Below are 26,206 nucleotides of genomic sequence, written 5' to 3' on the forward strand. Positions count from 1 at the left end.
TTCAAAACGATCGTGACAATTATATTGTTTATTGAATGACTATGGTTTTCCAAATCACCCAACACTGCTTGTCACGTCCTGACCATAGAAAGCTGTTATTTTCTATGGTAGAGTAGGTCAGGGTGTGGCAGGCGGTTTTTCTATTTTAGATTTTCTATGTTATGTTCTAGTTTTGTATTTCTATGTTGGGCTTTGTTTGGGATGATCTCCAATTACAGGCAGCTGGTCATCGTTGTCTCTAATTGGAGATCATACTTAAGTAGGTGTTTTTCCCACCTGGGTTTGTGGGAGATTGATTTTGAGTAAGTGTATGTTGTAACTCTTCGTCACGGTTTGTTGTTTTGTTTATTTCAGTTTATTTGTATGTATTGCATAGTTTCACAGTTTAATAAAGAAAATGTGGAACGATACACATGCTGCGCTTTGGTCCGCTCCTTCATCCTACGACAACCGTGACACTGCTATTTGTAAGGCTCATTTTAAGTGCATGTTGTGATTTTTTTTTTTACCATTCCTGAACCTGTGACCAAGCAACACCGGAAATACCAGAATAAATTATCTACTGATTCTGTCTTTCCGCAGCAAAATTTACAGAGCTGAGATTGTTGTATGCCCCATATAGCATTCTGTTGGTGGCAAGAATTGTATATTATAATTTCAACTGAAAAACTCTAGGTGTTGAATCAAGCGTAGTTTTTTGTACCAGTTTATAAACCATGTGCCATGGAATTGGTACATCAAATCTCCTCCCATTTATTTTGCAACCTGTATGGTGCATCTGTCAAAATGTTTGTCCTCAGATGAAACTGGTATATTTTTCTATTTATGCCAGTTCCTTTCAGCCAATTTGTATCTTTAATATATGGCAGGCAAACAAGTTACCTAAATTCTCCCTTTTCCACTTGCCTCCTCCATTTTTGTGGTAGTGCTGCAATTAATTGGTTGTAAGTTTGGATTGACCAGATATTCCCATATATTTTCGATAACTGCATATGTGACATAACTCCTCTGTTTCTATTGATAATATCATTAATAAATATAATACCATAAAAAAAAAAAATCCATAAAGAATGTTTTTTTAATTAATCAGTATATATGAGTTTAACCATTACATTTGTTCCATCTTTTCTGGAGAATAAAACTGAAATTGTAACCAGCTTTGTATGGCGTGTTTAAGAAAGGGTGATACTTTAAACAAAATGTAATTTTCAATTAGTCGGAAATGAGAAGTTGTAATCTGTGTGAAGGCAAAAAGGCAATTTTTGAACAAAGGAGGAGCCTTTCTTAATAATATACTGGAGAACCATTTTGAGTTTAAGTATAATTTATGTATGAGAGAAGCTTTTAGTGAGAGGTTTAAAGCTTTAATATTGAATAATTTCAGCCCCCCAAACTCATATTCATTATATAAATAGGCACGTTTAATTTTGTCTGGCTTAGCATTTAGCATTCTTTGCTCATATGATTTAAAAAATGAGTCATCTGGAGTAGGCAGTGCCATTAGTAAGTAAGTAAACTGTGATAGGACCAAAGAGTAAATCAATGTGATTTTTCCATAAATAGACAAGTATTTACATCTCCATGGTTGCAGAATCGTATCTATTTTTGCTAATTTACTATTTTGAAATTAATTGTGGTAAATTAATTTACAGTTGAAGTCGGAAGTTTACATACACTTAGGTCGGAGTCATTAAAACTCGTTTTTCAACCACTCCACACATTTCTTGTTAACAAACTATAGTTTTGGCAGGTCGGTTAGGACATCTACTTTGTGGATGACACAAGTAATTTTTCCAACAACTGTTTACAGACAGATTATTTCACTTATAATTCACTGTATCACATTCCAGTGGGTCAGAAGTTTACATACACTAAGTTGACTGTGCCTTTAAACAGCTTGCAAAATTCCAGAAAATGATGTCATGGCTTTAGATGCTTCTGATAGGCTAATTTACATAATTTGAGTCAATTGGAGGTGTACCTGTGGATGTATTTCAAGGCCTACCTTCAAACTCAGTGCCTCTTTGCTTGACATCATGGGAAAATCTAAATAAATCAGCCAAGACCTCAAAACAAATTGTAGACCTCCACAAGTCTGGTTCATCCTTGGGAGTAATTTCCAAACGCCTGAAGGTACCACGTTCATCTGTACAAACAACAGTACGCAAGTATAAACACCATGGGACAACGCAGCTGTCATACCGCTCAGGAAGGAGATGCGTTCTGTCTCATAGTGATGAACATACTTTGGAGCGAAAAGTGCAAATCAGTCCCAGAACAACAGCAAAGGACCTTGTGAAGATGCTGGAGGAAACAGGTACAAAAGTATCTACATCCACAGTAAAAACGAGTCCTATATCGACATAACCTGAAAGGCCGCTCAGCAAGGAAGAAGCCAATGCTCCAAAACCACCATAAAAAACCCAGACTAAGGTTTGCAACTGCACATGGGGACAAAGATCGTACTTTTTGGGGAAATGTCCTCTGGTCTGATGAAACAAAAATCGAACTGTTTGGCCATAATGACCATTTTGTTTGGAGGAAAAGGGGGGAGGCTTGCAAGCCGAAGAACACCATCCTAACCGTGAAGCACGGGGGTGGCAGCATCATGTTGTGGGGGTGCTTTGCTGCAGGAGGGACTGGTGTACTTCACAAAATAGATGGCATCATGAGGGGGGAAAATTATGTGGATATATTGAAGCAACATCACAAGACATCAGTCAGGAAGTTAAAGCTTGGTCGCAAATGGATCTTCCAAATGGACAATGACCCGAAGCATACTTCCAAAGTTGTGGCAAAATGGCTTAAAGACAACAAAGTCAAGGTATTGGAGTGGCCATCACAAAGCCCTGACCTCAATCCTATAGAAAACTTGTGGGCAGAATTGAAAAAGCGTGTGCGAGCAAGGAGGCCTACAAACCTGACAGAGCTAACATTGAACCTGGTTGGTTAGATACCTGCAGATTATTGAAGGGTAGTAACGTCATGAGTTGGGATTATGGTTCATTGTTTAGCTAGCTACATGTCTTAACAAAAGACTCCACTACGCAAGTATCCATTTCAATAGGGCGAGTAAAATGGTCTGTGAGCTGTTCTGTCATTTGTGTCTGGAAGTAGCTAGCAAGCTAGCCAAATTTAGCCTGTTAGCTTGGGTGCTTGATTGCAGTTGTTGGGTCAGCGAGCTAACGTTGAGTGTATGATCTGTGTAGTAATATTATTTGTATCTCAGAGCCATTTGATTTGCTAGTAATAGCCTAATGTTAGCTAGCTAACATTCAACCTGGTTGGTTAGCTACCTGCAGATTCATGCAGGGTAGTAACGTCATGAGTTGGGATTATATGTCTTAACAAAAGACTCCACTATGTAAGTAACCATTTCAATTAAGGATGCACCGATATGACATTTTTGTCCGATACCAATATCCGATATTTTCCTTGCCAAAAAACCCGATACCGATAACCAATATTTAAACTTTGAGTGGCCTTTTAAGCATTCCAGTACAGTTACACAGTTGAAACACACACACACACACACACACACACACACACACACACACACACACACACACACACACACACACACACACACACACACAGACCAAAAAGTTATTTTGTTGGCATTTACGTCTGTCCCCATTACCAGTAAAACATAATCAAAACCTATTTCTTTCATTTACTTGCTGTGTTGTTTCATTGGTCACTTGTTCAGTCGTTTCATTCTCAACCAGGATTTCATCATACATGTCAAGCAGTTTAAGTTTCAGCTCTGTGGGTCTGTGGCCTCTCTTCCTCGGTGCGCACTGTCACTGTGTCCGTTTCCATCTTGTCCAGCTGTGTCTGTAACATTTCACGTAAACCCTGTATCTTGTCTGCATCGAAGTAGCAGTCCTTGTACCTAGCATCGCGCATGGTGGTGACACGGTAAAGAGGCTCAGAGAGAATGCCACCGAATCGCTTGTTCACAGTCTCTATTAGAGTACTTTTGCAAGTTTTAACCCCACGGTCTGTCGGCAGTTTTGTTGAGCAGGCGTATCAATGCCATGACAGAGGGTATCACGTCTGCTGCAGACGCAGTTGATGAGCTTATTAGTTGTTTGAATGGCGCTAGGAGTGTGTTCATGTTTCCATGTTTCAAACATGTTCTCAAACGCCATTGAAATGGCAGCAGCGGTATGAGAACCAGCACGTTCTTGAGCATGCAATACGGCTTTCCTCAGTACGAAATCCTCGTCGACCCAGTGTGATGTCAGACTCAGCATGCTCATGGGGCTGACATCACTGGTCCAAATGTCAGTCGTGAAGATAATAGCAGTGATGCCCATAGCAAGTAGCTCATGGATGTGCATTTAAACAATACTGTGTAACTCCAGTAGGGCAACATCTGAAAAATAGCGCCTCCTTGGTAGTGTGTACCAGGGCTCGAGGTGCACAACCAGTCGGCGAAAGCCAACAACATCCACGACAGAGAACGGTTGATTGGCAAAGGCAATGAATTCAATTATCTTGGCCTTAATGAATTTTGCCTTTGAGTTGTCTCGCTGAAATGTTCTTACTCTTTTAAATGACTGCTCGACTTGTTGACTCCTCGATCCACACAGCAGACATTGTGGGCTAGGTTAGGAATGCTGTGTTGCACGTGTAGCACTATATTTTTCATGGCATCATTACATCATCTACCTACGTTATATAGGTATGCACATCAGCTTTGACATTGGTTTCGCACATCAGCGTTAAACTAGACATCGGGCCGATACCGATGTTGGCATTTTTAGATAATATCGTCCGATTACGATATGCTTACCGATATATCGTGCATCTCTAATTTCAATAGAATGTCACTACAACAACTGTTGATAGACATAGCTGGTAAATTCGCTCCGGCTATCTACTACAAAATGACAGACAAATTTACGAACGCTCAACACCCGTTGAATATGGCAGTAAACGTTGGCAAAATGGCGTAAATTGTTGCCAGCAACACAGTTGCAGTCCCCAATGCTCTGGATAACATAAAAACAGCCTAACCAGCTCTGTTAGGGCAAGTAAAATGGTCAGTGAGCTGTTCTCTCATTTGTCTGGAAGTAGCTAGCAAGCTAGCCAACATTAGCCAGTTAGCTTGGGTGCTTGACTGCTGTTGTTAGGACAAAATTCTCGGATCAACCGTTAAAGAGATAGGTGGGGCTAAAGCTTAAGAGGGTGTGAACAATGCTGAAATGTGTAGACAAAGAAGAGCTCTCCAGTAATTACCAAAACATTCAAAGGCCATTTTCTGAAAAGTGAGGATGCAAGTTTATCAACTTTCAAAGCAGAATTACTTTCCAATTGTTCCTCAACTGTAGTGTATGATATACCATTTTCTAGCTCTGAGTCTCTACTTTTATCCAATGTAAAAAACACAATTTCAAATTTTTATACTTAAGACCGAATCAAGCCGGTCGGTCACATATGCTAATGTACATCTCTCTGTATAGCCTAGAGCTCTACACTGGTTCCCCTGTGGGAGCCCTCCATCCCTCCCTACAGCATGGAGAGAGAGGTTGTGCTAATTCTAGACATCCAGGTTTAGGGGCTTCCCTGAGCTCCCTGAGGCCAGACCTGGCTCAACAAGGGGGCTAAAGGGGGCTTAGCCTTCTCAGTTCAAACTTTAGCTCCCTCAGTTTTAGTTTTATGTGCCTATATAAAAATAGCAAAAAAGTTAAAATCATTGTGTGACAGGTTGGGGGCCAAAAAATCTGTATCTCCATGGCGCTGTGTCAGCACAATGGACAGGGCGCACCGTGCTGTGAGTAGGGTGTCTATGGAAAGCCACTTTGCGGTTAGGCATGTATGACTCTTTTGGGTTTCCATAAAAAGTGAGAAAAAACGCTAAGTGAATAATGTGATTCGCCTCTGCCTATAATATTTGAATTTGATTTATAAGGGCATTGTCAAGTTTAGCCTACCGCTGAAGCTGCTTCACTCTTAGCTAGCTATCTGTAAAAAGTGTTAGTGTTATTAGCCTTAGCCTATTTAGCTAGCTCGAACCAGCTAATCTGTCACGATGGATATCAGAAATTGGCTTCGCCAAAGTACCCAAACAAAGAAGGAGAGCGATGAGCAGCAGCAGCAGCATCAAACCTGCCTAGCTAGCTCCACAAGCCCTGCCAGGATAATGGCTCAACAGCCGTCCCCACCTCCGACTGTTCCTGATGATCTTGGAACAGAGGAGACAGCACAGGTTAGCCTAGAATCCTACCCAAGCCGCAGGTTTTCTGCCCAAAAACATTCATTTAATAGCAACTGGTTTATAGGAGAGTGGCTGGAATACTCAGTTACTGCAGATGCTGCATTTTGTTTCCCATGTCAAAAGTTCTGTGTTGGGTGCAATGCTAATGCGGACAAGGCCTTCACCCAAGAGGCTAAGTATAAAATACTGTTCTTCAGCACGTTGGATGCTGTCATTTGTCAAATGTAAGAATGATTCAGCGAACGTAAGAGCCAACTGGTGGAAGCACTGTGTGCCCTTGACCTAGAGAGCCATGACTTTCTAGATGTGAAAAATATGAAACCATTGCTGGATCTAAGCAGATTTGGTGGAAGCTGAGTTTAGTGTCGCTGGCCCGTTTTTGCAGACTGAAATCATCCACTCTGGCTTCAATGAAGACAAAGGGACCCCACTTGATTTCCTGCAATGATTGTCTGGGCCTCTCTCCACTATGCTGACCAAGCTTACTGCACTGAGGAAAGCTCATCTAATCCAACTGGCATTTGAGGGGGATCTTACAAAAAAATAGAAATAGATGGGCTACATTCTATTAGGCCTATAGTTTTTTTGGTAGCCTATTGGTTTTCGTTGCTGTAAATGGAACTATATGTGTCACACCCTGATCTGTTTCACCTGTCTTTGTGCTTGTCTCCACCCCCCTCCAGGTGTCCCCCATCTTCCCCATTATCCCCAGTGTATTTATACCTGTGTTCTCTGTTTGTCTGTTGCCAGTTTGCTTTGTCTGTCAAGCCTACCAGCTATTTTCCCCTTGCTCCTGTCTTTTCTATAGTTCCTGTTTCCCGGTTTTGACCATTCTACCTGCCCTGACCCTGAGCCTGCCTGCCGTTCTGTACCTTTTGACTCTGATCTGGATTACTGACCGCTGCCTGCCCTTGACCTGTCGTTTTGCCTGCCCCGTTCTAGTAATACACTTTTGTTACTTCAACGCTGTCTACATCTGGTTATTCCCTAAAACGTGATAATATGTATTGGAAACGTGTTTATGGTAGGCTGGCGTTGCTTAATTGATTACGTAGGTCGAATTTGTTCCACAGAAGGGAATTGTGCTATATCACAACGTGTTGCTGAACTCATGAGCGAGCGGCATGATTTTTCATGTTTGAAGTGGGCGTGTATAGGCCTATTTATTTGGCAAGACAGCTGTTCATGGCTGCATCTCACTGTAGTAGGCTATGTTTTGGTTATTTGGATCTCCATTCGCCTTTCGTTTAGTGTTTGTTTACTGTTAATGTAACTAGCCTCAATATAGATTGTCATGCCTTTATCGATCTGATATTTAGTTTACTAGGCCTACTTGGTACCACTGTTTTGTTCTGTTCACATTCATTCGCATTCACAGCTGTGTCGGTATTCTAAGACCAACTGCTATTCAGTATGTTTGTTTGCATGCATGAATAACTAGGCTACTACTTTCAGCATTTAGTTTGCATTATTTTGGTAAGACAGCTGTGTGTACGGCTGCATTGAATTCACATAAGGCAATTACCCTATTGCAGACAGCCTATCTAGCTTGTTGCCTATATTCATTACCAAAACAGCCTAGCTGTAGGGTGCTGTCCATTGTGCTGATACAGCGCAGCAGAGAGGCTACAGATTTCAAAAGCACTCAATGATCTGGGAGTTTCGGCATTTGAACATTATGTTTACTGTGGTGTAGTGTGATAATATAAGCAGAATTCAATATAATTCCAATGCAAGAACCCCCCAAAATGTTTCCCCCTCGCCGATTTCAACTACCCCCATAGTCACTTTATCCTGGCGCTGGATCTGCCTGAGAGGAAGGGCCAACACGGCAAGAAAAAGGAGCATGAGAAGGATCCAGGGAGCTAGAAGGACTGGGAACAGGTTCCTTCCTGTTGTTCCACTATCAGAGGCAGGCCATTATGCCACAAACACTGCACTGCAATTAGCAGCATTTCTCTTGGATTTCAACATTTCTGGTCAAATAGTAGCCAACAAAAATATATTGTTTCCTGCACTGAATGCATTGTTCTCTCGTTTGTCATATTTTGTCCATTTTTGTGTAGTCTTACAATGTTTCATAGCTTCTTAACCTACAGAATAGCTGTATGTGAAGGACTGAGAATGCTCTCTGAAATGAAAAGGTAAAGCCCCACCTGATATCAGTTGATTCTTGAAAAACCCTAAGCTCCTTTTTAAGTGACAGGAGATCAATCTACTCATAAGCTCTTCTCTGCCATAGGACTAAACAGATTCTCCTCAGGATGACATCAACTCCCTGCTCTGACTCATCCGTCCCCTCTGGACAGTCCAGTCTCAGACAGCTGTGGGGTGGCTGAAAGGTCATCACACATACTACGTCAAATCACATGACATCATCTGAAACAAAACCCTTCCACTCTGGAAAGTCGTGAGCGTCAGAAAGCCCCCGTGGAGTCAAACACTTGTGATTTATTTCATTCATACATCAACCATGTCCAATTTTCCAATTCACTCGCCTTTGTCAAAAGGTGATGTAACTAGTCTGGTCAGTGAAGACAAAACCAGACAGACAGGGAAGTGGCGCAGAGGAACAGGGGAAGGAGAGGTGATGAGATAGGGACTTTCAGACAGAAGGGCATGCAGACAGACATACTGATAAAACACAAACACAGAAAACATGCAGTACTGCAGTACAGAATTGAAATAGCAGACTTAGTGTGTGGTTAGAGCTTCATCTCACCCAACATAAACATTCATATTCTGCTCAACTTCATTCTGCTCAATGTATAGAGTCCTATAGCCACACATGGCCCTCCACAGCAAAGAGCAGCACTAAGCTGGTCCACTTTTTCCAGACAGATAATTCTAGGTTTGTGCCCACTAGCGCCGACCCTCTGTCGGTCCTGCTTTCTCTGACCTGTAATTACATGCCATTCATTTGATTGTTCATTAGTTCAACCCTCGCCTCGGCACAGCCAAACAGGAACCCCCTTATTAGTGGTTCATGACTCCTCTCTCTCTCCATGCCGGGCTTTGGGCAGGGGTGGAAAAAAGCAGTGTGTAGCGGAGGAGGAGTGGGGGGCGGTACCGAGAAATGGTGGAGGGAGAGGTGAGGCGGGGAGAGATGTTGAGCAATAGGAGAAGGAGGGGGGAGACCTTGTTTTAACTCTTTGCCCTGGCACTGCTACAGGAAATCCAGGCCTGCACTGGGGCAAAGGAGGGAAATGATGTCATGGTCTGGCTGGGACTTCTCTTATCCAGAGCACACAGTGGATTGAATGGTTCCCCTTTTTTTTCCACATTTACTCAACGTAAAATAATTACAAATATAGATTTTGCCTAAGCACCAATATGTTTTTTTCCCTCTACAGGAAAACATCCAGTTACTCGAACTACAACAGGATGCTCAGAAGAGGTGCAGGAGGATACCAACAAACAAACCACTGTTCACAATCCTAGAGAAACAGACAGTGCTTCCAAGTAATTTCCAAAAAATTCCCCAAAGCGAACGCATCCACACTAGAACTACAATAGGGCTGGCACAATTACAGTATAATCGCGTAACCGACGGCTATGGATGAATACAGTTACAAAAATAAAATAACTGTCAAAAATGAATGTGGAACGAACAGCTGACTAAAGGCAAGATGGGTGTGGTTGAGTCTGTTTCTGCCATAACATGGACTCTTAACAAAGTGATGAAACTTTGTTGCTCCTTGTTGGAAGGAGCAAACAAGTCTTCGGTTGCCTAGGCAACGCCTCCCACAATGCAACAGCAGCACACATTGAAATAGAATGAATAGAACAGGCTTGGAACCTCTAACCCTGGCAATTGACTCTTCGCTAAGTCCCACCCTAGAATCTTGGGCAACCAATCACAGTGCTCCAATGGATAGTAACCGTCGTCAAGTCCAACACCTCAGACAAGCTCACGTTTAAATCCCATCCAAGAAAATGGGGGATATGGCACAAATTGATAAATAATTTAACAGTGCACCAGGAGAACTTGCTACTGTGATTCTTGAAATACAGAGCCTGTTAATGGAGTATTTTTCGAATCCCGAAATTATACTTTTGATACATTGTTTGCTAGCTCAGCTGGTTAGCTAGCTCTTAGCTGAGGAACGTTCAACTCCGTTCTCTTGAGCATTGTGCCAGTAACCGAAAGGTCTCTGGTTTGAATCTCTGAGCAGAAAATGTGGAAAAATCTGTCCCCTCGAGCAAAGCAGTTAATCACCAACAACAACTGCTTCCTGGGTGTCGATGACATGGAAGTCAGTTAACCTGTCTGGGCTAGGGGGCAGTATTTGCACGGCCGGATAAAAAATGTACCCGATTTAAACTGGTTACTACTCTTGCCCAGAAACGAGAATATGCATATTATTAGTAGATTTTGATAGAAAACACTCTAAAGTTTCTAAAACTGTTTGAATGGTGTCTGTGAGTATAACAGAACTCATCTGGCAACCTGAGAAGATTCCATACAGGAAGTGCCCTGTCTGACAATTTGTTCTCCTTCTGTGGCATCTCTATCAAAAATACAGCATCTCTGCTGTAACGTGACATTTTCTAAGGCTTCCATTGGCTCTCAGAAGGCGCCAGAAAGTGGAATGACGTCTCTCCTGTCTCTGGGCGAAAAACAGCAGGAGATTTTGTGAGTGGTCAGGCTGGGAACAGTGACATTGGAGATGCGCGTTCATGTGAATTCTAATTTTTTTTTTTTTCAGCCTCTGAATGAATACAACGTCGCCCGGTTGGAATATTATCGCTATTTTACGAGTAAAATCGCATAAAAATTGATTTTAAACAGCGTTTGACATGCTTCGAAGTACGTTAATGGAATATTTTGAATTTTTTTAGCACGAAATGCACCCTTCGGATACTGACCTGAACGCACGAACAACACGGAGGTATTTGAATATAACTATGGATTATTTGGAACCAAAACAACATTTGTTGTTGAAGTAGAAGTCCTGGGAGTGCATTCTGACGAAGAACAGCAAAGGTAATCCAATTTTTCTTATAGTAAATCTAAGTTTGGTGAGGGCCAAACTTGGTGGGTGTCAAATTAGCTAGCCGTGATGGCCGGGCTATGTACTCAGAATATTGCAAAATGTGCTTTCGCCGAAAAGCTATTTTAAAATCTGACACTACGATTGCATAAAGGAGTTCTGTATCTATAATTCTTAAAATAATTGTTATGTATTTTGTGAACGTTAATCGTGAGTAATTTTGTAAATTCACCAGAAGTTTACGGTGGGTATGCTAGTTCTGAACATCACATGCTAATGTAAAAAGCTGGTTTTTGATATAAATATGAACTTGATTGAACAAAACATGCATGTATTGTATAACATAATGTCCTAGGAGTGTCATCTGATGAAGATCATCAAAGGTTAGTGCTGCATTTAGCTGTGGTTTTGGTTTTTGTGACATATATGCTTGCTTTGAAAATGGCTGTGTGATTATTTTTGGCAGGGTACTCTCCTGACATAATCTAATGTTTTGCTTTCGCTATAAAGCCTTTTTGAAATCGGACAATGTGGTTAGATTAACGAGAGTCTCGTCTTTTAAAATGGTGTAAAATAGTCATATGTTTGAGAAATTGAAGTTATAGCATTTTTTAGGTATTTGTATTTCGCGCCACGCGATTCCACTGGCTGTTGACTAGGTGGGACATTTGCGTCCCACCTTGCCCAGGGAGGTTAAAATCAATTTTTATGCTATTTTTCTCGTAAAATAGCGATAATATTCCAACCGGACAACGTTGTATTCATTCAAAGAGGGAAAGAAAAAAATGGCGAGGTCTCGTGAACGCGCATCTCCAGTCTCTCTGTCCCCAGGCAGACCGCTGACAAACTCTGCTCCTGTTATCTGCCCAGGGACAGGAGATGCGTCAATCCGCTTTCTGAAGGCTTTAGAGAGCCAATGGAAGCCTTAGAAAGTGTCACGTAACAGCTCAGATGCTGTAATTTCGATCGAGATGCAACAGAAGGACTACAAATTGTCAGACAGGCCACTTCCTGCATGGAGTCTTCTCAGGTTTTTGCCTGCCATATGAGTTCTGTTATACTCACAGACACCATTCAAACAGTTTTATAAACTTTAGAGTGTTTTCTACCCAATTCTACTAATTATATGCATATTCTCGTTTCTGGGCAAGAGTAGTAACCAGTTTAAATCGGGTACGTTTTTTATCCGGCCGTGCAAATACTGCCCCCTAGCCCCAACAGGTTAAACAGCGTTTGACATGCTTCTAAGTACGGTAAAGGAATATTTGGATTTTTTTTGTCACGAAATGCGCTCGCGCGTAACCCTTTGGATAGTGACCTGAACGCACGAACAAAACGGAGGTATTTGGATATAACTATGGATTATTTGGAACCATAACAACATTTGTTGTTGAAGTAGAAGTCCTGGGAGTGCATTGTGACGAAGAACAGCAAAGGTAATCCAATTTTTCTAATAGTAATTCTGAGTTTAGGTTGCCCCGACGTTGGCGGGTGTCTGAATAGCTAGCCTGTGATGGCTGAGCTATGTACTCAGAATATTGCAAAATGTGCTTTCGCCGAAAAGCTATTTTAAAATCTGACATAGCGGATGCAATAAAGGAGTTCTGTATCTATAATTCTTAAAATAATTGTTATGTATTTTGTCAAGATTAATGATGAGTAATTTCGTAAATTCACCGGAAGTTTTCGGTGGGTATGCTAGTTCTGAACATCACATGCTAAAGTAAAAAGCTGGTTTTTGATATAAATATGAACTTGATTGAACAAAACATGCATGTATTGCATAACATAATGTTCTAGTGTAACAGTGTAAGTTCCGTCCCTCTCTTCGCCCCAACCCGGGCTCGAACCAGGGACCCTTGCACACATCAACAACTGACACCCCACGAAGCATCGTTACCCATCGCGCCACAAAAGCCGCGGCCCTTGCAACGCAAGGGGCAACCCTACTTCAAGTCTCAGAGCGAGTGACGTCACCGATTGAAACGCTATTAGCGCGCACCACCGCTAACTAACTAGTCATTTCACATCGGTTACACTCACCCCCCCTTTGACCTCCTCCTTTTCCGCAGCAACCAATGATCCGGGTCAACAGCATCAATGTAACAGTGTAGGTTCCGTCCCTCTCTTCGCCTCAACCCGGGCTCGAACCAGGGACCCTTGCACACATCAACAACTGACACCCCACGAAGCATCGTTACCCATCGCGCCACAAAAGCCGCGGCCCTTGCAACGCAAGGGGCAACCCTACTTCAAGTCTCAGAGCGAGTGACGTCACCGATTGAAACGCTATTAGCGCGCACCACCGCTAACTAACTAGCCATTTCACATCGGTTACACTAGGAGTGTCATCTGATGAAGATTATCAAAGGTTAGTGCTGCATTTAGCTGTGGTTTGGGTTTTTGTGACATATATGCTTGCTTTGAAAATGGCTGTGTGATTATTTTTGGCTGGGTACTCTCCTGACATAATCTAATGAAATCGGACAATGTGGTTGGATTAACGAGAGTCTTATCTTTCAAATGGTGTAAAATAGTCATATGTTTGAGAAATTGAAGTTATAGCATTTTTGAGGTATTTGTATTTCGCGCCACGCGATTCCACTGGCTGTTGACTAGGTGGGACATTTGCGTCCCACCTTGCCCAGGGAGGTTAAAATCAATTTTTATGCTATTTTTCTCGTAAAATAGCGATAATATTCCAACCGGACAACGTTGTATTCATTCAAAGAGGGAAAGAAAAAAATTATTATGAGCCGTCAGCAGCCTCCACTGGCTTAAATGTACCTATGTTTGTCCTGTACAACTGTGGTCCTTCCGCAGGTTTTTCATTAAAACTTTGATCAAATTCAACCACTGACTTTTTCCTAATTTGTGTTGCTCAACTCAGCACAAATGAGCTTATGCCAATTGAATCTCAGCTTGCGCAGTATGTCAAGGCCGCTACGTCTCCAGTTTAACAAAACAAATTTAAAAAAAGTTTGTGGTTGTGTTCGATAAAGGTTTTTATTAAAAGTATGAATTTAAGCACCCCACCCACGGAAGGACCGCAGTTGTACGGGAAAAACATAGACCTGTACAGGTAAGCATTTTTAGAATTGAAATTTTTACAAGTATCGACTGATGGTGACACAATGTTGTTGCTAGCAAATCACACAACCAGTTATCAATACTCAACTCCGCCTCGATATAAGAGAACAGGGTTCAGCGTTCCTCAGCTAGTTAACTCTAAGTATCATTGACCACCAAACATTGCTAAAGCTAGCTAGCCACTTCATAAAACTTGTTTTTTCTAAATGTATGTTAGATAGCTAAGTTAGCAATGTTATGAACACAACTCCCATTTGCTGTCGACATCAGGATATGAGTTGAGAGCACTAGTTTGCTCCAAAGTGGTTATAGCTTTCTTTGACTGCATTCTGACAGTGAATTCGGAGCCATTCAGTGGCTAGCTACACTACAAACATAGTTTTATCAGGTTCCCATGAAGCAATTGAAATGACAGTCCACCACAACATACAAAATAGTTTTCTAATTAGCAAAGGGTAGTCTGTGTTAAATGTCATTGTATATTAGAAACACAGTTTCAAATCATTGTGAGGGGATTTTGCCAATGGTTGAATGGGGAATTGGGCTTCCCGGGACAATGTTGTCTGAGGTTGCAACAGTACCCAAGGGGGGCGGGGCTAGTGAAGGGTAAACTGTAAACTCATGGGTACACTCGCAGTGGCTGCTTGGTATTGTGATTTCATCATTTTCATGGTAATGTAGAATGTTCACTCAAAATATTTTTTTGCTATTGGTTACCACAATTCTATGACCGTCACAGTCTTGTCTACTACTATACAGATACACCAAAACCCTACCCAGTGTGTTAAGGTATGCATAACTACTGCAGCTCTCTGTCCCACAGCTACAGAACTGTGTGTGAAAATTCTGGGACCGGTAACCCCTGTGAGTGAAATAAATATTTCAGTCTGGGAGAATGAAAGTGAGAAGAAATAAGTGGGAGCAAGATGTTTAAGAATTATCCCGGTGACATCTAAAGTCAATTGCTTTATTCTTCACACACACTGAGATCAGATGAGTACTGGTTTAACAGACTGTCATGTCAGAAGGGCTGGATTATACCCTGCACTGGCGAATTCTCTTTCACATGAAAAGCAGAGCGGCGTTGCGAGGGGTGAGGCATCCCTTCATATTCCTTGTAGCATCAACAGGCGGTGTCATCACCCAACGGTGTTGAACAAAAACGCAGGGTGACAGCATGGTGACAGTGGCTACTCCTCATACTGTATAATTACTGATGTGCTGCTGTAATTAAAGTCCCCCATCACAGTCCTCATAGCCCTCCACTCTGTCCCCACACACTGACCTTTACCAACGCAAACACTGGCTCATTGTCTCAGCTCACCCTATACATCTTCCACAGGGATACAGATAAATGTCTATGTGCATGCGCACTTCCAAGTGCGCGTGCATATACAGTATGATCGGGTTTATGTACGCCAATACCATAAACCTCAACTTAAGCACAAGTACCAATCAAATGTTCTCCTTCCAACTGACAAGATGGTGTGTTGTCATTGTGAATCCAAGCCATTTAGGTTGGAGGAGATTGAAGACCGTCGATGGGCAGATCATACCGCATAATGATGCAGAAGATGGAGTTGGGTCCCCTTGACACAGAGCACTGCCACTCTACCTCCGCTTCCCTTTGAGCTTTCAGTCCTGTCTGTCAGTCCTGTCTGTCAGTCCTGTCTGTCAGTCCTGTCTGTCAGTCCTCAGTAGAGCAGACAGCCTGAGACAGGGAGTGGAGGAGTGATGCTGCAGAGGGCTGCTGTTTGTTTAACGTGTCACTGAAGCAGCAGTGTTGTCTGTGAAGGACCAGATGGAGAGGAGTTGTGGCTGTGGGCAGCATGCCAGCTGTAAAGACACTCTGACACTCCTACAGTGCTCTGACAACAACAGTGCATGAGCAACGGGTCACAAAGTACTAACTCACAACTACAGCTGTGCGGTTTCTACCTTTCATAGGACACACACACACACACACACACACACACACACACACACACACACACACACACACACACACACACACACACACACACACACACACACACACACACACACACACACACACACAGTATTTAATCTTAAAGTGTAGATGGGGGTTCAAGAGTGTGACAGCATTCCATTTGCAAAGAATGAAGCCTGGGGAGGCAAAAATGGAGTCACACTAACACACATTCATTCAAATGGTTTCTCTTTCTCACTCAAACAGACACACACACACACACACGCATACATTTATGCCACTTGTCTACTGAATGACACCTCATTTTGTTCTATTTTCAGCCTCTTTGCATTCTGTGGGAGGGTGAAGGACAGAGGGCCTAAAGCTGTCTCAGGTCATTAAGCCACATATTTTCTCTTTTCTTTCAGAGAGAAAGAAAGAAAAAGCTCTGGCGCTTTACAACAGCGGGATAAAACTGACGGGTTAGACAGGGCTTCCTCTCTGAGCAGATCGGAGTGCTGTCTGGCTATGGGCTTCCAGAAGCCGGGCTGATCAGCGGTGCGTGCGGCGGTGGGGTGGGTGCAGCCGAGCCTGTCACAACCTGACGGGCCCATCCAGAGGTGCAGCCATGGTGAGGGATGATGGATGATAAACATGTACTCACACAGGATCTAAATGCCAGCACGCTCCTGTGATTTAATCCCCCCTCCCTCATCAAACACACAGCCTTTACTGATTGATCTTATGCCTGTGTAAACCAAACCCCCTCTCCCCTCGCTCCCTAAAGCCAATGGCAAGCGTGTGAGGAGTGTGAGAAGGACTGCCATTATAATAGTCACAATGCATTTAGGTCTTCTAGACTGGTTGGTAACAGAGGTTAAGAAAAGGTGCATTACTTATTGATTACTTCATTAGGCCATGATCAGCTCTATGTCATTCCACTCAAGCATATATACCAATTTGAGACCAGCAATGTTCATAATTGATTATTACCACATGTGTAACAAATAGACCTAGGCAAGCCAGTATTTCATACAACTCACTGCTGAAGAATAAGGCTGAGTTATATATTTTTTCTTTATTTTCTTTGTCTGTACCAGACCAGAGGAACATTAACCTTGATCTTTCTTTATGCAATCATTATAGAATTAAAAATGTACCATCACTACTCAATCATCCATAACTAGACTTGTAAAGATAGGAGGGAGTCATTACAGGTTTTTCTCAGCAATTGGCAAGATAACATAGAATAAATGTATTTTGTATTTAATTAATGTAATGTCTATTTCCTCATTAATTAGAGCACTATGGTGAAATTGCTACAGTTCCCATGTAGCCTGACTGAGAAGAATCTCAGAGCCTTGTACTGTACAATGGCTCTGAAGAATATGTGACAAGACTGTCTCCTAGTGGTGATCAGGCAGAGGATAACAATTCAACCACTGCTTGAGTGGCTCACACCTGACCAAAAAGACTGAGCCTTGACAATCAGATCTGGGACAAGACAGAAGCCACAGTGTTGTAGTGCAAGCAGAAGCTAACCAAAGCATCAGATATACCATTGTGTGTAATAGGCTAGACTGTGTGCAATAATCTGGCTCTGGATTAACCATCCCCCAATCAGAGACCACAAAGAGGTCATTGTGCTGGCCTATCAAAAAGAGAGAGGGGAGAGATTTTGGCGATGGTTTTCGAGTGCAGCTTGCAGGCCTGTTCTCTGTCTGAATAGTTATTTCACACTGTTTATTTAGATGCAGTGATGTATTGTGATTTATCTGACATCAAACAGAGCCACCACAATGTTCCTTCGCCTCTTCCATACCATTCCCACCCTTGTCATCAACTCCCACCGCGGAAATTGCTTTGACGCTGCTGGACTCTGTTCAATAAAAATCAGTACTCAGAGGTTTACGGACGAGAACAATGTATCAACATTTTTGAGCCATGAGAATGTGTTGGAGAATTGATTGATACAATCAATATGATAAATCAATGTTTACTTTGTGAAACAAAAATAGACTTACCTGGATATCAATCAAATACTTCCCTTGACCTCAGTCAGGTGAGCTGTGACCTGTGACTTCAGATGAGCTGAGATGAGCATTAAAAATCAATCACACACACACACACACACACACACCCAAACACATTAATGTATACACTTAAACACGCACACACACACACACACACCTAACACACAGCTAAAATACAGCTCTTTCTGCCTAATCATTCAGCCAAGACACAAGTTGGGTGCTGAGAGGATTGGCACCATACTCAGCCTCTGTGGGTGAGCAATGTGAAATCTATGGTAGGTCAAACCACATGCCCCAGACAATACCACAGATAAGACCTAGCAAATCTTCTACCTTACCTTCCTCAACATTACATTGATCAACTCCGCTTATGCACAATCAAAACGAGAAAATCAAATTAATTATTCAGCAAGCCATTGCACATAGATCCTAATACCAAGTGGACATCCATTCATGTAACTCAGACTTGCACTAGTCTCCCATAAATCTTCAGTTCGTGTGCAGATCTTAAAACCCATAAACAGTACATGTGTAATATAAAACCATGCACTGTTCTGTTTTGGAGTGAATTTAGCTGTGTTTCTATTCTCACATGTCCTCTTGTCCCATGTTTGAGGTTAAGATGCAGTGGGTGGTTCAGACAGACTCACCTTGGGCCACTTGGTGTTGAGTAGACGGGCCTTGACAGCGTCGTCCAGGGCAGCCTGGTAGCGTCCCAGTTTGTGAAAGGCTGCTGAGCGGTTGCTGTAGAGGATGCAGTTATGTGGGTCGGCTCGCAGGGCGTCGCCATAGAGACACAAGGCAGCCTGGAAGTCACCGCGTTGGCACGCCTCGTTGCTCTGCTGAACTCTCTCCATGAACTCTGCCTTGCTGAGGCCACATCGGCCCCCTTCCTCTTCAGCCACAAGCCGTGCTGCACTGCCAACTGTCCGGGAGCCGAAGATCGAAAACTGGAGATAGAGGGCAATGAGGTGGAGAAGTTCCATAATTAGGCAGACTGTTGTATCAGAAGAAAATGATAACGTTTCAGAGTAAGGCATGTCAAAAGGATTGCAAAGTGAAATCATTAAATACAATTTAAAGAGGGAGAGGAGAAATGTTTTCTGCTTTTACAAATTCTTTGGGTTTAATTTAAACACTAAGAGAGAGCTTGTCCTATCATTGATTCAGCTAATTTAAAAGCCATGTTGGCAGACCAGCAGAACCCCCTGACTCAGCATGAAATAAACAAAGACAATACCTTCAGGCAGTAGTTCACAATAAAACAACTAAAGACTTAGAATTACTCCAGTACCATTGCAGATTCCAAAAATACAGCTTTGTTTCTTTAAAACTATTTAGGAAGTCTTATTAGAAAATGACTGGTTTGGAAATGTTGTGTCAGCTGACCAGAGATGCTTTGTTAAGTACATTATTGAATGAAAAAACTCTCTAGATTGTCAATCTGATGGAGCCGCTTCCACAATACCTCATTCATACCACACCTCCTCCAGCTGAATTCTGGGATAGGACAGAGCAGCAGTCAGCATGCCTGGTAATTACTTCCAGAGGGTGAGAGAGTGAAAGGGGAATATAGGAGAGGAAGGATAGACTTTGGCTATGACTGAACTACATTCAACATCACACTATTGTGGAAAGTTTTAACTGAACAACAATCAACATCACACTATTGTGGAAAGTGTGGTTTTGTCATTCCTCACTGCATCCTTCAAAATGTTAATCACGATAATTACAGCATCACTTAGGGCAGTAAACATGCATGAAGCTCAGATCTGAACAACCTGTACGGTAACTACTGTCCTCTGTTAAATGTCCTCCTTCACTCCTAGTGCTGTTTGGTTTAAATGCTGCTGCTGAGTGTTACAACTGGAGTGAAAGCATGTTGTAGTAGGATAAATAATGGGATTGGGGTACATTTAGGCTAAGTGGGAGTGTGCATACAGTAGCTGGTGCAGCCACCCACTGGTAAGAGCTGTTTATGACCTAAGAATGCACATCAACCAATGGTAAATAACAGACTGGGGCCTAGTGTGGTTTGGGGGCTGTTTTGTTGCTGTTCAGTGCATGTGTTTGTCATTGCATTTGTGTTGTGAGCTTGTGCATGCAAGCTTTTCTCTGGGTGTCTAAAGGGGGTTGAACACTGGAAGCAGAGTCAATTTTAAACACTTACCCATCATCATCGGAGACAATTCTGCCTGTTTGTTATAAAAAAATAATATACTGCTGATATACCATTGGCCGTCATTGTATTCTTACTAACCACTTTCAACACAATCTAAATTTGCTAATGGATGTGTGATTGAAAGTCCCCTCTGTGATCTAGACTAGGGTATGTTCTGGTCTCTGGCCCAACACATCCTGGGGTATCTGTGTGGGCACTGCACTGGACCGGAAGGGTGGAGAGTGAGGGAGAGAGTGCTGAGATAATGAGAGCCTAGACAACTAAGGGTCCCTATAGACCAGCTGGAGAAAACTCCCTAACATGTCATTCCCAAAGGACTGCAGAACAGAATGAAGGAACACATACAGGCTACACTCCCACTAGTGGACCACCACATGCACAACCGCAGGGGCTGTGTAACCAGTGAGCGAAAGCTATTCAGATATTTAACTCATGGTGAGTAAGACGGACTCCTCCACCAGAGTACCAGTGTGGTAGTTTATGCCTTCAGACCAAAATGAAAACATGTCACATGCCAACAATAACATGATCTGCACCAAACTGAGGGCATGAAAACTGGAGGGAATACGAATTGTTAATGCATCAATCTAAAAATCTAACTGAATTTTGAGGTGCTTAGCCAATTCCTTAGCCATGAAATGTTGCAGGTAGAATCAAGGGTCCACATGCATATGGTTCACCAAGACTCTGTATTTACATAGCAATATCATTGAAATATATACATACAGCGTGGCTACACAGTGTTGGGATACTGTAAATATATACATCTATTATTATTAAAACTGTCTGCGTTTCAGTTTTTCAAAGACTTCTAAATCAACTCACAATAACTGCAGAAATCAAACTAAAATGATGTAGGCTATGTAAAAAAGTAGTACTTTTAACAATGTTTCCCTGCACCTTTTCACCATTGTAATAACTTAGTAACAATGTTTCCCTGCATTGTAGTTACATAATGTCTTGAAATCTGATTTGCAGCATTAATAGCGTCATCCAGGATGTTGTTCCGGACCATTGTGGGCATTGACCCTGCATCCTTTTGGTTATAAACTGACTGTCGACTCATTTCATCTGTAGCCTAAGCATGAAACATTCTTGCAGTCACCATATTCAGTCGACAGTGCAATAGTAAATGTGATAGCTATTTGACAACTATTCACTAACAAAATGTACCAATATGGTATATCTTTGTAAGTCATGTGACTTTCTAGCAGTTTTTGTGCTCTGTACCTTTTCCTTAAAAGTTGCTTGCTCCTCCATCCTGTGTGTTTGTAGGCTACTTGTCTTCTGCAGCAGGCTTCTCTGATCCCATGATAAAAGTCACTAAATAAAATGCCAATGTATTCTTCAATACGTCTTCCAATTGTTTCCGAAGGCTGTCGGGTAGTCGAGAAACTGTAAAAATATCACGTCAGAAATATTTTTTGGAGTTCTATACAAACTTTTCTCAAGAATAGTGCGCCATGTTGTCAAAAGCTTTTTATTTTTTTCCCTTGCCTTTTCCCCTGTTGCCATAGCGGATTTCTGTGCTGCAGACGTTTCTCGAGACCGTTTACTGCAGGCTACCTCGTGACATCAGAGGGGCGTTAGCCTACATTTTCATTATTCCCTACACCTGTGTTTTTATTGGTTTAATGTGTGGTATTTATTATAATCCAAACCAAGTTGATCTTGAAATTCATATAAAGAGTCTTCAACACAGTGGAATGTCACTGCTTGCTTCTCTCCCGTGATACCCTGATTGGAAATGCTATTTGAGAGACATATTATTTTCCATGGCCCGCAACGCTTGTCTTGAAGTGTGTTCAATTTTTCAATATCCCCATGCATGACAAGACAGTTAGCACTGGCATAGAAAACACATGGTCAGCCACGCAGATATCATGTGAACAATGTCATAAGCATAGCCGCAGGGACTAGGGGTGCTGAGGGTGCTGCAGCACTCCCTGAAAAATCATAATAAAAAAAATTTAAAAATGGGAAAATATGTTTTTTTCACAAAAAATAGCCACTGGGCCTTTACTAGTATTAGTTCACCAACATCTGTAGAGCTGGCAACAAAAAAACATTCAGTATCTCCGCTTTGGAAAAAAGGTAGTTGTATAATTAATAACAGTATCTTGCAGGATTCAATAGTTGGAATTATAAGAGTTGTTGCCCTGTCCTTTCTCTGCAATTGTCATTCTAATGGAATTCAGATAGAACACAATCCTGACCTCAAACATTTACATCAAAAGGTGCAAAGTTATGGACAAAGACACAAAACCTCCACATCAAATTAAATATTTTTTATTAATCAAATAACATGGAAAACAACCACCTTTTTGTGCAGTATTAATTTACCATCCTTACAAACCACTTAATGTAAATGTACATTACTGTATTGTACATAGGCTGGTCATCTAGGTTTGTACCCGTAGACTTTCCATCACCATGATGAAAAACAATGCACAATATAGTAATTGAGTACATTGAGACATCAAGTGGTTTGTGATGATGTGATATGATGATGTGGCTCATTTGGTAGAGCATGGCACTTGCAATGCTAGGGTTGTGGGTTAGTGGGACCAGTATGAAAAAGTATGAAAATGTATGCACTCACTACTGTAAGTTGCTCTGAATAAGAGTGTGAACTAAAATGAAAAAGAGCATTTCAGTTTTCCCATAGAAATATGTAGCATTTGCAAAGTATTTCAAGAAATATTCCACAAGTATTATCAGACTCAAGCTACAAACACTGGTAAACACTCAAACACATTTAGTTAAAAAAAAATCACAAAAGTAGTGCACTGGGCCTTCACTAGTCCTGTATTAGCGGACCAAACTACTTCCCGTAGCTATGGTCAAAAATCTTAAGAATTACAGGAAATTAGCTTTAAAACTTACGAATTTTCTCTCAGCCTCATGGCACAATGTGTAGATTAGCAGGAAATTAGTTAAAGAACTTCAAATGTTTTTTGTTGGGTGGAGGGGGGTGCTCGAACCTTGCGGGATCCGAGAAACTGCGCTATGCCACTGACAGTTAGGATACTTTCTGCCATTCCCTATAGAGTTTTATAATGACTCATTGAGTAATGGCATATGCTGACCCATGTTGCAGGAACCTGAAGAGCCTGGAATTGCTTTTTTGAATGTAAATAGCCTACCTCTCGAAATTCAACGTGGACTCAGGGATAGATGTAACATAGTAAACCTAAATCTGTCTCCATATGACACATTTCGTATTGTATGAATTCATTTGTGGATGTTCATCATCCATTTCGTATGATATATTACGAATTGCAACTCATATTATACAGTGCCTTGCAAAAGTATTCACCCCCTTGGAGTTTTTCCTATTTTGTTGCATTACAACCTGTCATTTAAATGGATTTTTATTTGGATTTCATATAATGGACATACACAAAATAGTCCAAATTGGTGAAATTAAATTTAAAAAAGTACTTTTTTCAACTATTATTTATATATTTTTTAACTGAAAAGAGGTGTGTGCATATGTATTCACCCCCTTTGCTATGAAGCCCCTAAATAAGTTCTGGTGTAACCAATTACCTTCAGAAGTCACATAATTAGTTAAATAAAGTCCACCTGTGTGCAATCTAAGTGTCACATGATCTGTCAAATGATCTCAGTATATATACACCTGTTCTGAAAGGCCCAAGAGTCTGCAACACCACCAAGCAAGACCAAGGAGCTCTCCAAACCGGTCAGGGACAAAGTTGTGGAGAAGTACAGATCAGGGTTGGGTTATAAAAAATATCTGAAACTTTGAACATCCCACGGAGCACCATTAAATCCATTATTAAAAAATTGAAAGAATATGGCACCACAACAAACCTGCCAAGAGAGGGCTGCCCACCAAAACTCACAGACCAGGTAAGGAGGGCATTAATCAGAGAGGCAACAAAGAGACCAAAGATAACCCTGAAGGAGCTGCAAAGCTCCACAGCAGAGATTGGAGTATCTGTCCATAGGACCACTTTAAGCCGTACACTCCACAGAGCTGGGTTTTACGGAAGAGTGGCCTGAAAAAAATAAGCAAACATGTTTGGTGTTCGCCAAAAGGCATGTGGGAGACTCCCCAAACATATGGAAGAAGGTATTCTGGTCAGATGAGACTAAAATTGAGCTTTTTAGCAATCAAGGAAAACGCTATGTCTGGTGCAAACCAAACACCTCTCCTCACTCCGAGAATACCATCCCCACAATGAAGCATGGTGGTGGCAGCATCATGCTGTGGGGATGTTTTTCATCGGCAGGGACTGGGAAACTGGTCAGAATTGAAGGAATGATGGATGGCGCTAAATACAGGGACATTTTGGAGGGAAACCTGTTTCAGTCTTCCTGAGATTTGAGACTGGGATGGAGGTTCACCTTCCAGCAGGACAATGACCGAAAGCATACTGCAAAAGCAACACTCGAGTGGTTTAAGGGGAAACATTTAAATGTCTTGAAATGACCTAGTCAAAGCCCAGACCTCAATCCAATTGAGAATTTGTGGTATGACTCCGCTGTACATCAGCAGAACCCATCCAACTTGAAGGAGCTGGAGCAATTTTGCCTTGAAGAATGGGCAAAAATCCCAGTGGCTAGATGTGCCAAGCTTATAGAGACACACCCCAAGAGACTTGCAGCTGTAATTGCTGCAAAAGGTGGCTCTACAAAGTATTGACTTTGGGGGGGTGAATAGTTATGCACGTTCAAGTTTTCAGTTTTTTTGTCTCATTTCTTGTTTGTTTCACAATAAAAAATATTTTGCAACTTCAAAGTGGTAGGCATGTTGTGTAAATCAAATGATACAACCCCCCCCAAAATCAATTTTAATTCCAGGTTGTAAGGTAAGAAAATAGGAAAAATGCCAATGGGGGTGAATACTTTTGCAAGCCACTGTATGTTACGAAATGCAATTTGCACAATATGTTTTCAAATTTGCAATATCAATGATATTTGTTGTGACTAATGTTAGCTATGGGGGCTAAAGTTAGCTAGGCTAGAGGTTAAGGTTAGGGGAAGGGTTGGCTAACACGCTAAGTAGTTGCTAATAGGCAACATTTTGAAATTTGTCTGTGATGTGTTTGGGTTGCTACACTTAGGAAAAAAAGGTGCTATCTAGAACCTTAAAGTTATTTGGCTGTCCCCACAGGAGAATCATTTGAAGAACCCTTGTTGGTTCCAGATAGAACTGTTTTGGGTTCCATGTAGAACCCTTTCAACAGAGTGTTCTACATGGAACCCAAAATGGTTATATCTGGAACCAAAAAGGGTTTTACCTGAAACCAAAAAGGGTTATCCTATTGGGACAGCCGAATAACCCTTCTGGAAACCATTTTTTCTAAGAGTGTAGACGTTTGTGTTATACGCCCACCCATCCTCCCCAACCAATCTACCTCCTTTCAATTTTGGCTTAAAGGTACTACATGTAACAATTCAACAACGAACCGTCTCTTGTTGTCAAATTTACATTGACTGGGGCCAGCAAATCTCTTGTTGTCAAATTGACTGATCCGTTGTTGAATTGACAAAAATAATCTGAATTACCTTTATTTGCCAAGTACATTTACACATACCCGGAATTTGCCTTAGTGAGAAGATGCTGTCAGCAATACATAATATGCAATACATATACAAACACATCATACAGAAAATACAATATTGGAACAGTCTGTAATACCAACATGTTTAAAGCAGACCACCACAGTCCCTGTGCCTAAGAACACTAAGTTAAACTGCCTAAATGCCTACCGACTGTAG

At 41.7% G+C, this 26,206-nt stretch overlaps 1 protein-coding gene across 2 annotated transcripts in view; it reads right to left on the reverse strand.

Moving 5' to 3' along the window:
* Window positions 1-21,982, reverse strand: part of LOC106580375 (tetratricopeptide repeat protein 28) — a 330,699-nt gene extending 308,717 nt beyond the window's left edge. The window contains exons 1-2 of one of the 2 annotated variants that reach the window (XM_014161360.2): window positions 21,686-21,982; window positions 18,924-19,223 (exon numbers count right to left, since the gene is read on the reverse strand). In XM_014161360.2, the coding sequence (XP_014016835.1) occupies window positions 18,924-19,223; window positions 21,686-21,715 (330 nt within the window). In that variant the 5' untranslated portion in view covers window positions 21,716-21,982. The remainder of the gene's footprint in view (window positions 1-18,923; window positions 19,224-21,685) is intronic. The other variant, XM_014161361.2, reaches the window with a different exon arrangement.
* Window positions 21,983-26,206: the final 4,224 nt, after the last annotated feature.

The sequence above is a fragment of the Salmo salar genome, chromosome ssa20 (assembly GCF_905237065.1).
Source record: "Salmo salar chromosome ssa20, Ssal_v3.1, whole genome shotgun sequence".
In the NCBI taxonomy this organism is placed as follows: Eukaryota; Metazoa; Chordata; class Actinopteri; order Salmoniformes; family Salmonidae; genus Salmo; species Salmo salar.